Source organism: Eucyclogobius newberryi, unplaced genomic scaffold, assembly GCF_026437365.1.
Source record: "Eucyclogobius newberryi isolate DKJ021-1_F unplaced genomic scaffold, fEucNew1.0.hap1 SCAF_16, whole genome shotgun sequence".
Lineage (NCBI taxonomy): Eukaryota > Metazoa > Chordata > Actinopteri > Gobiiformes > Gobiidae > Eucyclogobius > Eucyclogobius newberryi.
In genome coordinates, this window is record NW_027315790.1 from 24,594,290 (window position 1) to 24,610,582 (window position 16,293).

Genomic DNA, 16,293 nt, shown 5'->3' on the forward strand with positions numbered 1-16,293 from the left:
GCGAGTTTTAACACTAAAAGCTTTGTTTGAGTTTTGTCTGGGACAATTAGTTTAGCGAAAGCTAAATCTAGGGAGGGGGCAGACAAGACTGGCTCCGTTGTTAAAGATACAAAAGCGCCACGCATAAGGTGGAAGCGTCGACGAGAGAGTTGTTGTAAAAGATACATACGCTCAGCACAGACGTGTGCAGAGGCAGATAGTGCGCTGACGTATAGGGACTGTCAAACATGGGAAATCCCCCCCATTCCGGAGACACATGTCACGCTGGCAATGTCAAATAAATATGGGAAAGAGTGTCTGGAGTTTCTGTTTGTGGATGACACAAAATATATGATTCATGCCAGCAAAACTTTTAAATCGAAGGAATAGAAATGAAGGTTTTGTGATTTTAATGCATTGTTTTCCCCGTTGTGTGAAGCACTCGAATTGTGCTCTACATATAAACTTGCCTTGCCCCTGCCGCCGCCCTGTGGCTCCTGGTCTTACTGTCCTCTCCCACCCAAGTACTAACCAGACACAAGTTTGCTTAGCTTCTGAGATCTGTCGAGATCAAGTATTGAAAAGTTAGTATGGCCTCCATTTTACTTCATGTAAAAGGTTTCAATAATAGGTTAACGTTTTAATGCATTTAAGGGCCAGATTTTTTGGAGCGCTATTCTGGGGGCCAGAATCTTAAACTGCACCACAACTTTTTTATATCCAAAAGCCACAAACACCACACAGTGGTACTATTCAACTATCTATTGTTTCACTGAAAAAAACAACAACAATATGGCTCAGTCACATAAAAAGAGAAGCAGCAGGTCTAAAGGTATTCTTGACGCGTCCGAGAGGGACCGCGCTGCGAAATGTCATTTTTGCCGACACGCCCCCTCGCACCCTGTCAGCACAGATCTGTTTTTCAGGGGAAAAAATTAACAATGTGGATAGTTCAACGTGGAAATGAATGTTACTTCATAGCAGCTCGCTCAGACGTCTACCTTTGACACCGAATGAACTGCGCACCGACTATAAATACTGCCCACGCCGTCTCCACTTCCCTCCACACGCAATTTACATGCAGGAAGTATAATACAAGCTTAAGCAAAGACCAGCAGATCATAGCAACAGATCTGGAACTTGCCTAGTTTAAACGGATGATGAACCTATAGGTCTAGAATTGGATCACGTCACAAAATCTGAACCCATTTTATTATGATGGGCCAGTCCAAATTGGCTGACACTAATATTTAAAAAGTGTTTTTATTTTTAAATTTTTTTTCTACAAGAGTGTTTTTTTTATAATCTGCTTTTTATTATTTACTTCCATACCCATTCTGTGTTGCAACACTGGAATTTCCCCATCGTGGGACAAATAATGGCTTATCTTATCTTAATTTGCACTATCTCCGCTATTGTTCAAGTTCGGCCATGGACAGCACCTTTCCCAGGCTTTTTTGAATGGCCCGACCTGTGATCTATTTTTACCATATTGGGCAGAACAGAAGAAGTAGCCTTTTAGACTACTCCGATACGTTTTGGTCTTTTAAAGAAAAATTACAATGACTTTGTGCTCAGAAAGTTGTGTGTGCGCATGTCAGATACATTTGCTCGTTTTCATCTCTTTGCTGTGAATATGAGGCAGATTGTTGTCTAACAGTGTTTTGTGAGGTGTGGGGACCATAGGTGAGGGAACATAGGTGAGGGGACATAGGTGAGGGAACATAGGTGAGGGCACATAGGTGAGGGCACATAGGTGAGGGCACATAGGTGAGGGAACATAGGTGAGGGCACATAGGTGAGGGCACATAGGTGAGGGCACATAGGTGAGGGCACATAGGTGAGGGGACATAGGTGAGGGAACATAGGTGAGGGCACATAGGTGAGGGGACATAGGTGAGGGCACATAGGTGAGGGCACATAGGTGAGGGCACATAGGTGAGGGCACATAGGTGAGGGGACATAGGTGAGGGAACATAGGTGAGGGCACATAGGTGAGGGGACATAGGTGAGGGAACATAGGTGAGGGAACATAGGTGAGGGCACATAGGTGAGGGCACATAGGTGAGGGCACATAGGTGAGGGGACATAGGTGAGGGGACAACGGTGAGGGCACATAGGTGAGGGGACCATAGGTGAGGGCACATAGGTGAGGGCACATAGGTGAGGGCACATAGGTGAGGGGACATAGGTGAGGGGACATAGGTGAGGGCACATAGGTGAGGGAACATAGGTGAGGGGACATAGGTGAGGGGACCATAGGTGAGGGGACATAGGTGAGGGAACATAGGTGAGGGGACCATAGGTGAGGGGACCATAGGTGAGGGGACCATAGGTGAGGGGACCATAGGTGAGGGGACATAGGTGAGGGGACATAGGTGAGGGAACATAGGTGAGGGGACCATAGGTGAGGGGACCATAGGTGAGGGGACCATAGGTGAGGGGACCATAGGTGAGGGGACATAGGTGAGGGCACATAGGTGAGGGGACCATAGGTGAGGGGACCATAGGTGAGGGAACCATAGGTGAGGGAACATAGGTGAGGGCACATAGGTGAGGGGACATAGGTGAGGGCACATAGGTGAGGGGACCATAGGTGAGGGGACATAGGTGAGGGAACCATAGGTGAGGGGACATAGGTGAGGGAACATAGGTGAGGGGACATAGCTTCCTTTTAGATTCCATAGATACTTTTTTTAAATAACATATTTGTATTTCAACATCATTAGCCAATTAGACTTTGATGATGGACTGATTGAGTGAGAGTTAAATCATATTAAGTTGATGTTTAATTTACGGCAGTGTCAAAGATGGCGTATCATTTAATTAGACTCTGTGAAGGTTGCACCTGAGGCAGCTCCAACAACTACATGTCTGCAGTGACTCGACCGGTGATGAAAAGTCATTTCAAATTAGTTGATATCACATTTCTAAAAGCAATTCAGATCATATATTCATAAGTATCAGTGTTGTTTACATTTAAGTACCAAACATATTAACATGGTCTTTTTAACTTAAATATTGAATGCTCAATATACAATAGCAACAACACTGTCAACAAGAGAGATAGTCAGAAGTTACAAGGTGCACCTCTTAAGCCCTAAGTAGTTTTACTTGTTGGTTAAAGAAACTGCTACTACTACTTGTAATACTTTTAACTGTAGTTTGAAATTGAGAGGGTTTTTTCATATAAATAAGTAAAAATGTGACTTACTCCCTGAGCCCAAAATATTCATCATATCATTCATCATTCATAAACCTGCAGTTCGTGGTTTCCTTAGATACAAGAGAGCTTCTCTAATGCACTTCAACACACTCGCAAACTCATCCACCAAATATTTCACCACCATCACATTATCTACTTCTACTATACATCGTCTACTGAAATACACTGAAAATAATCTACCTCTTCCCACAAAATGACTTATGTATGTGAGTCTGTGTGAGGATACACACATATGTATGTATATACACATGTATTTTAACAATTCCCTCTGCGGGTGGTCTCGTCCTCTTTCTAAGCCCGGGTCCTCTACCAGAGGCCCCTGAGATTGAGGGTTCTGTGCAGTCTCTTTGCTGTTCCTGCACTTTCCTGGACTGAGATGTCTGTTTTCCCAGGATCTGCTGTGACACTCTCACACCACACATCAAAGCTCTTCATCATTTTACAGTAGTAGAAGTAACAGCACAGTATCTGCCATGTGCAAAAAAGTGCTAAAAAGAGGTTCTTAAAAGGCTTTTTTGTCAAATAACAGCTGGCTAAGCTACTTTAGACTGACTGCTAACTGTCCAGAGCTCATGCGGTCTTCTCAACAGGAGTGATCACTCTGCTTAACCATTAAAACATCTACAGTGGTCCATCCAAAGTACACTTTCCAAAGGAGCAGACTGCTGAGCAGGTCTAGTCAGCACCGGGCTTCTGTGAAAACAAAGCAGCTGAAATAATTTAAATTGTGGGTGAGAGTGACTTCTTAACATTGACAGATTTAATAATAATTAGATCAATTATCTTACCTCAATTTGGTTCCCCCTAATTATTTCCCCCCCTTTTTCCTGATGCATACACTCTTTAAGTGGATTTCTACCTTGACACTAAAACCCACTCTAACCTCTCCAAACACTGCACATTGTCCTTCGCTCTGTGCTTTAAAGTAAACCTTCAGTTCCAGCAGCAGAGTGTTCTGCTCTGTTGTGGTTTGAATGAATGGTGTAGTGTCAAGTGTCATTGGCTCATGATTATATGTTGTGCTCACTTTTCGAGCGAGTCTGAGAGGTGTGTAAATAAGTGATGGCCTCTTCACAGTGAGAGCTTTGACCTGCTTCTGTCTCAAAATACTTCCAAAAATGAAACAATCATAACCGGCTCTCCAGCCCTGAGGACTACCTCCAGTTCCTTTCCATTGGCTTAAAAGTTCAATATAACAGGAAGAATATGTTGCGTATTTTTAACAAGAAATTAAGGCCACTGATTTTTGAAAGTCAGAAAAACCTAATAATTTAAAACTGAAAAACTGTAACTTGGAGGAATTCAACTCGAATGAGAATAAATTAGAAATAATTACTGATCAATATTAAGGCTGCACAACATTGGAAATTATTGCGACGTGCTATGCTACTGTTACATACTCAGATTTCATTATTATTTGGTTAATTTAATGCCTTATTGTTTAGTCAACCTATGTCAAAACAAAAACTTAGACAAATCCAGCGCTAATTGAGACTGAATAAGGAACATTTTCTTTTGCAAACATGCATTTCTGTCGGATGGAGGACCTAATGTATTTAGTTTGTAGCTGTACCGATACTCTCGCCATATATTGTGATATGGCCGAGTGGGTTTGGGTTAGACCCTCGACCAGACGACAGCTTTAGTGGGATAAAGGCCGTAATGACAGTGTGATGGTGACACATGCTGCTGCTGCTGCTGCTGCTGCTGCTGCTGCTGCTGCTGCTGCTGCTGCTGCTGCTGCTGTAGCTGCTGTAGTGTTCTCTTGTTCTTTTAAGTTTGGCCCGTTTCACTCGTTTCATTCGTGTCATGTGCTCCTCCCTCGCTCAGGTTAACCTCCCTGCGTAATCTAAGCGAGCGTGATCGGTCAAAACGGACATGTGATTAATGCGTTGATTTCCCGGGATTAATCGCGCGAGGCAACACATTAACGGCCCTAAAATACCTATGGGGTCAGTAAGTTCTTAGAAAGTCTAAAGACCGATCGTCGAAACTGCAGGAGCGAAATCACGTTGTTCAGCTTTTAAGCGCCGAGCAACGTTTTGGAGTCTTTATTGTTCCTCGCGCTCCCATCCACCTTTAGCCTTTGAATGATGTATGCTGAGAATGGATTCATACCTCTGGCTATAAACGCATCAGATTAGTATCATATTTCACACAGCGCCAGTATCGCACCAATATTTTATCTGTCCCGTCTCCTCTCTCTCTCTTTTTTTTTTTTACTCTGCGCTGACTTATGGGGCAAGGTGGAGCCGTTAACCAGAGCCGACTCGTACAAACCGCCCGGGCCTTATATGATAAACATAATTGAACGATACGGAGGAGGTCAGTGAAGGCAGCGGCGTGAAGCACTTCCAAAAGAAGGATCAGAACATCAGAACATACACATTCAACCCAGGCAAGCGTTGAAACCAAAGCGTTAAATGGATCTGTTGCCATGGAGACGAGCAGGTGAATCAGTCTCGGCGTTATGGTCTCTGTTAAGGGTTCATAAATGCAAAGGAAAAGCGTCTAAAAAGAAAGAAAAACGTGCGTTCATCTCAGCGCCTCTCCGCAGGTCTGACTGGTAACCTGGCCTGAACCAGAATCTCCTTTTTCTGATTCTTGATTCTGTTTCGGATTTAGGCGACCCCATCTCAGGCCAGGTTACAAGTCAGATCTGTGGAGAGGTGCTGAGAGGAATGCATGTTTTTCTTTTTTCATTCTTTCCTTCAGACTCTTTTTTAATGTAGTATCCTTTATGTAACCCATGGTAACCCATTGAGATCGAGAGCTCTTTTTCAGAGATCGCAGCATATATAGGAATAAATTAAAGAAATGTTGAGGTTAGATAAAAATATATTTGAAAAGGAGAAGGTGAAACTGTTGTACTTTAGTAGATCCTTCCTCTTTTCAGTCTCATCACTTTTTCTAAATACATTGAAGATCATTTTTCTCTACCGAAAACCAATTTTTTTTACAACTTTTAATTTTTTTTATGGATTTAAATTGGCACTTTTTTGTTTGTTTTTTTTTCTCAGATAAGCTGCTGTTCCACAAGTCGCCCCCACAATTGTAATGAAACGAGCCCTTTTTGTTGTTCAGAAATACTGTTGTAACTCTCAGGTCAAATCTTTAATCTGTCCCATTCAGACCAATGTTTGGCAAATATCTACAACTTTTTCAAGGTATTTATTTTTGAGCCACATAAACACCTTTTAATTGTGTAAATGCAAGATAATTAAAACGTTAATTAATGCCATGCTGGAGAACATTCAAGACAAAACAATAGCATCTCTAAAGCAGGCGGCGAACGCTCAGAAAAACTACATAATGCACCTTTTTCACCCAAAGCCCAAAGAAAACCAGGCTTTTTGTCCAAACTTTGGTCCATCGACTCTAAATTACAACTGCACAAATTCTGAAATTCTAAACGACGACAGACCCAAAGGTGGATTCAATTGACACAATTTTTTATAGTGAATATGTTGAAAAAACGGCATAATTCATCACTAGGCTTCAGTATAGGAGGATTTGGCTGCTGTGTGGATTAAATTAACAAGAACATAGAAGACAATACTGACGTAAACATTCAAGAAGAATAAACGAAAGTACATTTAAAGAGAGGTTTTGCCAGTCCGTAGATCCCTTCACTCCCACTGCCTTGTCCAATAATAAATAAAATCGACTCTGGAATTACCTTCTCAATGGGTTTTTTGTGCTTTGAAAATCATGCCAAGAGTCTCCGTCACAGTGAAAGAAACCGCTTTAATAAAAGACCTCGCCGCCTCGGTCTGCGTCTTCCCCCGCAATTCCTCGTCTCTTTTCTTGAGTCAATATCCAACGAGCGAGAAGGAGACGGAGATTGCTTTGAGCAGGTGCCGCGGCGTCACAACCGAGCCGTACTATTTTGGGGGAACAGTATGAAATCTTAATTAAGCCGCCAAGGTTACCAATCAGTTCCCCTTCCATCAGCCGTTCAGCTGTTGTGTTTACTTCCTTGGAGGTGCGAGCGCAAAGCGGCGAAAACAACATCGATACAAACGTTAAATGTCTTGAAAATATCTTAAAAAGTAGATCTTTGAAGGTGTCAAACTTGACTTCTCCTTGTGTTCTTGTTACAGCGTACAGCACGTTCTACATCGTGGGTCTCGTGCTGTCGATGCAGATCCCCTTTGTCGGGTTTCAGCCAATCAGGACGAGCGAGCACATGGCGGCTGCAGGTAAGCCCCGCCCCCTTCCAAGAGAACATGTTTCCTGTTCATCGGGGAGTGCATACGGTTATTTTCAACACAAAGGTGTTGTTTTTGATGTTTACGTCATCTGAAATCGTTCTTTATATGTATTTATTTCTCTTAAACGTATTAAATGTTCAGCTGCAAAGAGGAAGTGATGGAACAAAACCTCGAAAGTGCGTAATGATTATTTAAGTAGTCGACTACTCAGCGTTATTTCTATTGTACATAAGGATGTTACAATGATTCACTTATCAGGATTATTCAGGTCACAATATGATCGTAAGAATTAAAACATGATCAAAACTGTTTTTTCAGTTCTATCTATTCTCCAAAAAAGCAAGCTTAGTACTTTTTTGTGAGGCTGTTTGTGACAAAATAATTACTTTTTCATTCAGAAAGTTTGATTTCAAAACAAGTGAATAATTAAACCTTGGGAACGAAGAAGGTTTTCACATCTGTTTAATCAAAGTGCCAATAATCATGAATAATTGTAAAACTGTGAACATGTTTGATATTGTGACATTCCTAATTGTACGTCGACTAAAGACTTAGAGGACATTTATGAATATTGTGTATTATTTATGTAAATCCGATTGTTTTCGAAGTTTTGATTTGATAATGTCACAGTCTTTGTTAGAAAAGGGCTTGTGTTTTAAAGTCAATGATTACGATGATCAAAATATGATTTTTTTTTTATAGTTTATTAGTCACAATTATTCCGATTAATCATTCCCTCAAGAAATATTATTATTATTTTTTTTTTTAAAGGTCATGAAGGGCAGATTTGTATGTTTATTTGTAATGACAACTTTTGATTATATAATTATTGATTATTTTGTGGCAAGACAGATTTACATTGTCAATTCATTTCAAGACAGAGCATTTACCTCTGAACTAGGATATTTTTGCACAATGTATCCCAAAAGTACCAATATCGCAATAATGGCTAAAGTAATAATAACTAACTAATAAATATATCAATAACACCAAACTCCTCCATCCGACAGAAATGTACTGTTTTTAAAAAAGGCAGATTTTCTACACCATTTTCCTTATTCAATCTAAATTAGACTCGATTTAGTCTTGTTTTCGCAATCATTTCCAATTCCGTGCGGCTCTAATATGATAATAATAACCAGGTAGAGCAAGTATTTTACATGAAAATCAACTTCCGATGCCTCTCGTTTCAACACGACCTTTAGATATTTCTGTTCCCTCATTTGTTCAAATCGAGATGCGTAAATAACAGACTCGCTCAATGTCTAATCTAAACCTAAAACCCATTTGATTAATCCTCTTAATCACCGTGACACGTTTTGCTTCGTCCCACTTGATGTTTTGTGCCTTTCTCGGCGGGGAAAGTGCCATCCACCTCTTCGATCGCAGCATTCCGCAGACACTAGTTGGTAATCATAGCGGGGAGTTTAACAGCTTAAGCCGGAGATTTTTCCTTCAAGGGTAGAGCTTAAAGAAGAGTAAATATTGGACTTCCCCAGGTGGCCCAAAAACCACAGTCAAATCACACACTACTGGAGGCACTTTTGGAACGTGCTTTTATAGTATATCAGAGCGTAACATCAGCGCCGTGAGGTGTTTAAGGCGTTCTTTTGCACCGGTTCATCATCTGTATGTTTTTCAGGCTGATTGAAATGTAAAGAGACGTTTGATTATGGAGTGTAGTTCAGAAAAGTTGGTGTAAAATACAAACAAATGCACGACTGTGAAACATTGGCTGTCCGACGGAGCGTTTGGAGCAATAACAGTATAAACTGGTGATATTATATGGAATCGTGTATAAAATTGAATCCACAAACACTTTTCTATCCCATTCTCGTAGTCTTTTTATTATTCAGATGACAGTATTCAAGCAATATTTTTGGTAATCCATCAGGAATTTGCATAAACGTTGCCTATAAATGTTGAATTGTCACTCAAATGGGACTGAGTTGTAGAATGAGCCACAAAAGTGCACAAATATTACTTTATGCACTCGTTAGGAAGACAATAATGTAAATATCTGTCCCTTTTTAATTTAAGATTGTCTTGGTATTAAACTTCAGTGTTACAACGATTATGAGAAGAAATCCGTAATTTTCTTTCAAATATTAAAACAAGTACTGATGAAAAGATCACAAACGGGAGAAAATGTGACCTTTCCTGAGCAGTTATAATAATCATAATCTTCAGCTTTATCAAACAGAGGATGAGACTACATGGAAACATAAAGAAAGTGTGATCATCTCGTGTTGAAAATCACGGTCTGAACTTATCGAGCATTCCTTAGTATTCAAATTGAGTTTGAAATGTTGGCATCTTATTACTTCAGAAACGTTTATACTGTGAAATAACCACAATTATCGATTAATCAAATAGTCTTGACATCCCTATTTGTGGCCTTTGTTGCTGATATTCTTAGTATCGATACAGCGTTCATCTATATTTTAGAGTTGGGGATGTCACAATATCAAATGTTAGTGTTACGATTATTGTGAGAAAAAACATGACGATGTAACGATTATTGAGACTGCGACTAAACAACAGTGAAATATTACATCTCCTTTCATTCCGGTTGTCTGACAAGTTACTCTTCCTCAAGTTTGTGAACGACTTTACGGAATTGAACTTTGTGACGGACAAAATAAAGTTAAATGTGACAAAAACGGGCAGTTAAAAAACTTATTTAAAATTGGGTTTATTTTCTGGACTACAGATTGAACTAAAAATACTTCATTTCGCCTCTAAAATTGTCACGATTATTATATTTTGCTTCATACGATTATTCTATGACCTTGATTAACCTGATAATCTTGACATTTGGAGCGATTTGAACCAGAACTGTGACAATATTTATGCGTTTCTATAATTGTTGATCTCCATTGCGTCTGTCACTCTTTGCGTCGCGTGAAGAAGCGCCTCCCTCTGGTCCATCTTCTTATTTCACACATGTTCGTTTACCTCGTTACCTAAAGCCGCTGATGACAAACATGGCCCCTACAGTGAGTCCCGGCTCTGACAGCCGCGCGCCAACACTTCCTGGAATGTATTTGCAGAACGGTGGTGAAAACCCATGCGCAGACATGGGCTTTACCGCGCTGTAAGTACTTTTCATATTTGGCTCGTGGGGAGTTTATTAAAGCTCGTTCGGTTTCGCTTCTCGACAACGGGCCCCATCTGCTCGCTGACAGTTCGGATGGCCGCTTTCATGCGCCTCCAGATTGAGAATACACGAGTCATTGCCGGTTTTTCTTCCATCTCCAAAGCACCTTCTCCATATACAGTTTTCCTCAGCAACTTTCAAACTATTTTTCGTCTTTTTTTTTGTGACAGCGTTGGCATGCTTTCCTGTCCGCTCTCCTTGTTTCCTCTTAGTTGGTGGCAGGAAGTGTGTGTGTGTGGGGGGGGGGGGGGGGGGTGTCGCCATGGCAGCAGCTGCTTGGAACATCTGGTGGGGGCATGGAGGGGCCGCAGTGGGAGTCGAGAGGGAGGGGGAGGCACGAACCTGTCTGTCCCGCTGGGGTGTGTGTGTGTGTGTGTGTGGGGCACAGTGTGTCAGCGGCAGACGGGACGGGGGCAGAGGCCTTAGCTCACCTTTGGGACAGCGAGGGGCACGGGCAGGTATTTTTGGCACGATTATGTTTGTGTAGGATGTGGATAGAAAAGGTCAAGTTTTATCTTGCTTTAGCCGTTCGTCGCAATGTTATTCAGACACGGATTTGAAGCTAACGCATTGAAGCTTTCATGTCTGTGAAGTGACAGCACCTTGTATCAAACGGTCATGGCCGCCTGATACTGGAAAAGATTGTGATATGACTGTGAAGTACTGCAATATTGATATTATTGTGGTATTGTGATATCATTTTTGACACAGTAATTTCATTTGTGTTGAAACTAAAATGTACAAGTTTTATTTACTTCAAAAATATGAGTAAATCATGGTTTATTTAAGAATAGTAGTATAAAATAGGGTTGTCAAAACTATCAAAACTAGATATCCATTTGAACAAGTATCAATACTAAAAAAAAATCATCAGAGCTAGTATTTAATCCGGAAAATTCATCACTTTTTCCACATTTTTGTTAAGTTACAGCCTTATTCCAAAATTGATCAAATGTATTATTTGCCTCAAAATCCTACAATCAATACCCCATAAATACACCATAATGACAACATGAAGTAAAGTTGTTAGGATTCTTTGCAAATGTATTAAAAAATAAAAAAACATAAAAGCACATGTGCACAGGGTGAAGTTTCATCTTCAACAACACAAAGACCCCTAAAGACACAGCCAGAGAACAGTGGGGGGGGGCAAAAGGACGACTCTGTGAACGTCTTTGAGTGATCCAACCAGAGCCAAGACATGAACCCAATGCAGCATCTCTGGAGATCTGAAGATGGCTGTGAACTTATTGGAGTTGGGAGGTTTTGCAATGAAGAGTGGAAGAAACTGCCTAAAAATAGGTTTGCCAAGCTTGTAGCATTCTATTCAAAAAGAGTGCCAAAGTGATTTTTATTTATTAATTTATTCTCTGTCAGCTTTTGTCTCTAATCCATGAATTGCTCTTTGCAAACACCGCTGTTCCATCCATGTGCGACTGTGATCCTATTGGCTCTAACGGCGGCTCTGATGGTGAGGCGGCACAATGAATCATGGGATATATCATCCTGACTTTTTCCTCTGAAGTAAACTCAGAACTACTATGTTTGACCCAAATTCCTACAGCTTAGTACCGAGAGCAGACAACAACAATATGGCAATTTTGCTGCCACAATGTTGTCAATATCTCAATATTCACTTCTCTGCACCACCATCAGCTCCCTCCTCAAGAAGGCCCAGCAGAGGATGTACTTCCTGCAGCCGCTGAGGAAAGCCAAGCTGACGATGGTGCAGTTTAACACAACTATCATTGAGTCCGTCCTCACCTCCTCCATCACCATGTGGTACGCTGGAGCCACAGCCAGGGACAAACAGAGACTACAGCGCATTGTGCCTCTGCTGAGAAGGTGATCGACTGCAGACTTCCATCTCTGCAGGACCTGTACGTCTCCAGGGCTCTGGGACGAGCAGGTCTGATCACAGCCGACCCTTCTCACCCTGGGCACCGACTATTTGAGCCACTCTCCTCTGCCAGGAGGCCACTCCCCTCTGCCAGGAGGCCACTCCCCTCTGCTAGGAGGCCACTCCCCTCTGCCAGGAGGCCACTCCCTTCTGCCAGGAGGCCACTCTCCTCTGCCAGGAGGCCACTCTCCTCTGCCAGGAGGCCACTCCCCTCTGCCAGGAGGCCACTCCCCTCTGCCAGGAGGCCACTCCCCTCTGCCAGGAGGCCACTCCCTTCTGCCAGGAGGCCACTCTCCTCTGCCAGGAGGCCACTCTCCTCTGCCAGGAGGCCACTCTCCTCTGCCAGGAGGCCACTCCCCTCTGCCAGGAGGCCACTCCCCTCTGCCAGGAGGCCACTCCCCTCTGCCGTGGCCGCCAGGAGGCCACTCCCCTCTGCCGTGGCCGCCAGGAGGCCACTCCCCTCTGCCAGGAGGCCACTCCCCTCTGCCAGGAGGCCACTCCCCTCTGCCAGGAGGCCACTCCCCTCTGCCAAGAGGCCACTCCCCTCTGCCGTGGCCGCCAGGAGACCACTGCCCTCTGCCAGGAGGCCACTCTCCTCTGCCAGGAGGCCACTCCCCTCTGCCGTGGCCGCCAGGAGACCACTCCCCTCTGCCAGGAGGCCACTCCCCTCTGCCAGGAGGCCACTCCCCTCTGCCAGGAGGCCACTCCCCTCTGCCAGGAGGCCACTCCCCTCTGCCAGGAGGCCACTCCCTTCTGCCAGGAGGCCACTCTCCTCTGCCAGGAGGCCACTCTCCTCTGCCAGGAGACCACTCTCCTCTGCCAGGAGGCCACTCTCCTCTGCCAGGAGGCCACTCCCCTCTGCCAGGAGGCTACTCCCCTCTGCCGTGGCCGCCAGGAGGCCACTCCCCTCTGCCAGGAGGCTACTCCCCTCTGCCGTGGCCGCCAGGAGGCCACTCCCCTCTGCCAGGAGGCCACTCCCCTCTGCCAGGAGGCCACTCCCCTCTGCCAGGAGGCCACTCCCTTCTGCCAGGAGGCCACTCTCCTCTGCCAGGAGGCCACTCTCCTCTGCCAGGAGGCCACTCCCCTCTGCCAGGAGGCCACTCCCCTCTGCCAGGAGGCCACTCCCCTCTGCCGTGGCCGCCAGGAGGCCACTCCCCTCTGCCAGGAGGCCACTCCCCTCTGCCAGGAGGCCACTCCCCTCTGCCAGGAGGCCACTCCCCTCTGCCAAGAGGCCACTCCCCTCTGCCGTGGCCGCCAGGAGACCACTGCCCTCTGCCAGGAGGCCACTCTCCTCTGCCAGGAGGCCACTCCCCTCTGCCGTGGCCGCCAGGAGACCACTCCCCTCTGCCAGGAGGCCACTCCCCTCTGCCAGGAGGCCACTCCCCTCTGCCAGGAGGCCACTCCCCTCTGCCAGGAGGCCACTCCCTTCTGCCAGGAGGCCACTCTCCTCTGCCAGGAGGCCACTCTCCTCTGCCAGGAGACCACTCTCCTCTGCCAGGAGGCCACTCCCCTCTGCCAGGAGGCTACTCCCCTCTGCCGTGGCCGCCAGGAGGCCACTCCCCTCTGCCAGGAGGCTACTCCCCTCTGCCGTGGCCGCCAGGAGGCCACTCCCCTCTGCCAGGAGGCTACTCCCCTCTGCCGTGGCCGCCAGGAGGCCCTTCCCCTCTGCCAGGAGGCCACTCTCCTCAGGCAGGAGGCTACAGTCCATCCAAACCAGAGCCACAGGATCAGTTTCTTTCCCTTTGCCCTTGGACTTGTGAACACTTCTTAAACACTGTCACTTTAACCAAAATTGAATCACCCACTGCACTGTTCACTTTCTGCACTACATATGTAAACTCAATTGTACATTTTGTGTACATAGTAAGCCTATTTTTTTTATCTTGAAGTCAATTTAAATTGTTTTTCCTTAATGCATGCTCTATTTGATTCTATTTTGTTTTTATCATTGTCCATTGTATGTTGCACTGAATCACCTGAGCAAGTTCCTATGTCAATAAACCTTTTCTGATTCTGATTCTGATCAGTACATCCTACTCACTCGCACTATGTACAAAAACCCTGTTGACCTTGTACTTTAGATCTCTTCAGACATTGTTCTGCCCTACTTCAAGACACACTTTTCTTGCAGTGGTTCAAAAGAATTCCACACCAAAGATCTTCCTTTTCTCCACAGCTTTTTTCATGAACGTACTACCGAGTATCCTCTAACTGCAATGAGAACAGTCTTTTTGGATCTCGCATGTAAAGTTCGTCCAAGACCGGGAAAGTATGTTTATTCCCGGTGTCTTCCCGGCGTTACAAATAGCACGTCCTCCCTCGGTGCTCCCGCCGCTGCATCTGCCTGAAGAGCCCGCGGCGCCATCACGCTCGGCTTTGTCAAGAACGCTGCCAATTTGACGAGCGAGCTTCCGGATTGCGGTGAAACGTCGCTTTGTTCGCCGCGGGGGGTCCGGCCTCGCATTTCCTGCGTCCGTCTTCCCCGTTTTTTTGATCGTGCCTTTGTGTTGTCGTCTTTGTATTCCCAGGTGTGTTCGCGCTGCTTCAAGCCTACGCCTTCCTGCTGTACCTGAAGGACAGACTGACCAAACAGGAGTTTCAGACGCTCTTCTTCCTCGGGGTGTCTCTGGCCGCCGGCGCCGTCTTCCTCACCGTCATTTATCTCACGTATACAGGTGTGTATGCTTATGATATTCGCGTGGGAGTTTACTCAAAGACAAACTGTATAGTGCAGTCGGGAGGTTTCCTTTTCTTGTGTTTTATGCCGTTTTGTCGCCGGGACACAACACTGTCTCACTCGGTGCTTGGGATCAGTCATAATGTAATGGTTTCTGTGACATCGGTATCGGTCTGAGGGTGAAATTTGAGCCGATATTTGTGCGCCGATATGTATTTTTCTTAGCTGCCCTAGTGTGTTTGTCCTCACATTTATAGTTTTTTTTCTAACAGACTAATGACAAAAATGAAAATAGGAGAGAGACTTGCCTTAAAATATGTATTTATGTTGATTTTATTTCCCACATAAATACATTTAGTTGTCATAAAATTGTACTTCTCTTTACTTTAGACCGTACTTCTACGTCTATTTTACTGTAGGTTTAACCGTCTCTTACTGGTTTTGACTGGTCTAGTTCTTCTACAGTGACGAAAGCTTTAAATGCTGACAATATGCAATGATTTGAACATTTGTGTTTTTTTGTGCCTTTCCCTCAGATACAATTTAGTCTTTTCATCTTCATGCTGAGCAATTTGGTTCATTGTTAAATTGTCTGACCTTCCAATTACAATCAGCGTAGACTTCAAATGATAAATATAAACACTTTCCTGAACCAGTACGTTGAACTTCTACTGGAATAATGTTGTTTTACTCTTCATTCTGTTGCTATTCCTCCCTTTGAGCACCTAAACCGCACTTGCATATGTAAAGCTCGGAGGCGCGACTTCGCTCTTGTAAAAAGGTTAATAGCAAATCCCCAGCTTTACCCTCGACGTTGACATCTCGCACAAAGGAGGTATTACGTGTAAACGCGTGGGTCAGATCCTCTCCAAAGCTGCAGCTCTGATGAGGAGCTCCTGGTTTGCTGTGCGTTTCCTTCAAAACTCCCAAAGAAATCAGCTTTTTGGAATCATTGCACCAACCAAAAAATGAATGAAGAATTGTGCCGATTCTGCTACAAAGTCTTCAAAAAACGCAGCCAAATGTCCTCCCTTTCCTATAAGCTCTAAACCGCTGTAATATTTTAGCGCCAGGTCTGCGGGCGCTTAGTTCTGTGTAATATTTTATTTATATGGAGTGTTAGTTAGCGATGGTTCC

The 16,293-nt window shown here is 44.3% G+C and overlaps 1 protein-coding gene across 1 annotated transcript in view; it reads left to right on the forward strand.

The window, feature by feature from the left end:
* Positions 1-16,293, forward strand: part of LOC140362046 (dolichyl-diphosphooligosaccharide--protein glycosyltransferase subunit STT3B) — a 140,882-nt gene that overhangs the window by 94,895 nt on the left and 29,694 nt on the right. The window contains exons 6-7 of the mRNA XM_072448066.1: positions 7,309-7,407; positions 15,008-15,154. Coding sequence (XP_072304167.1) covers positions 7,309-7,407; positions 15,008-15,154 — 246 coding nt within the window. The remainder of the gene's footprint in view (positions 1-7,308; positions 7,408-15,007; positions 15,155-16,293) is intronic.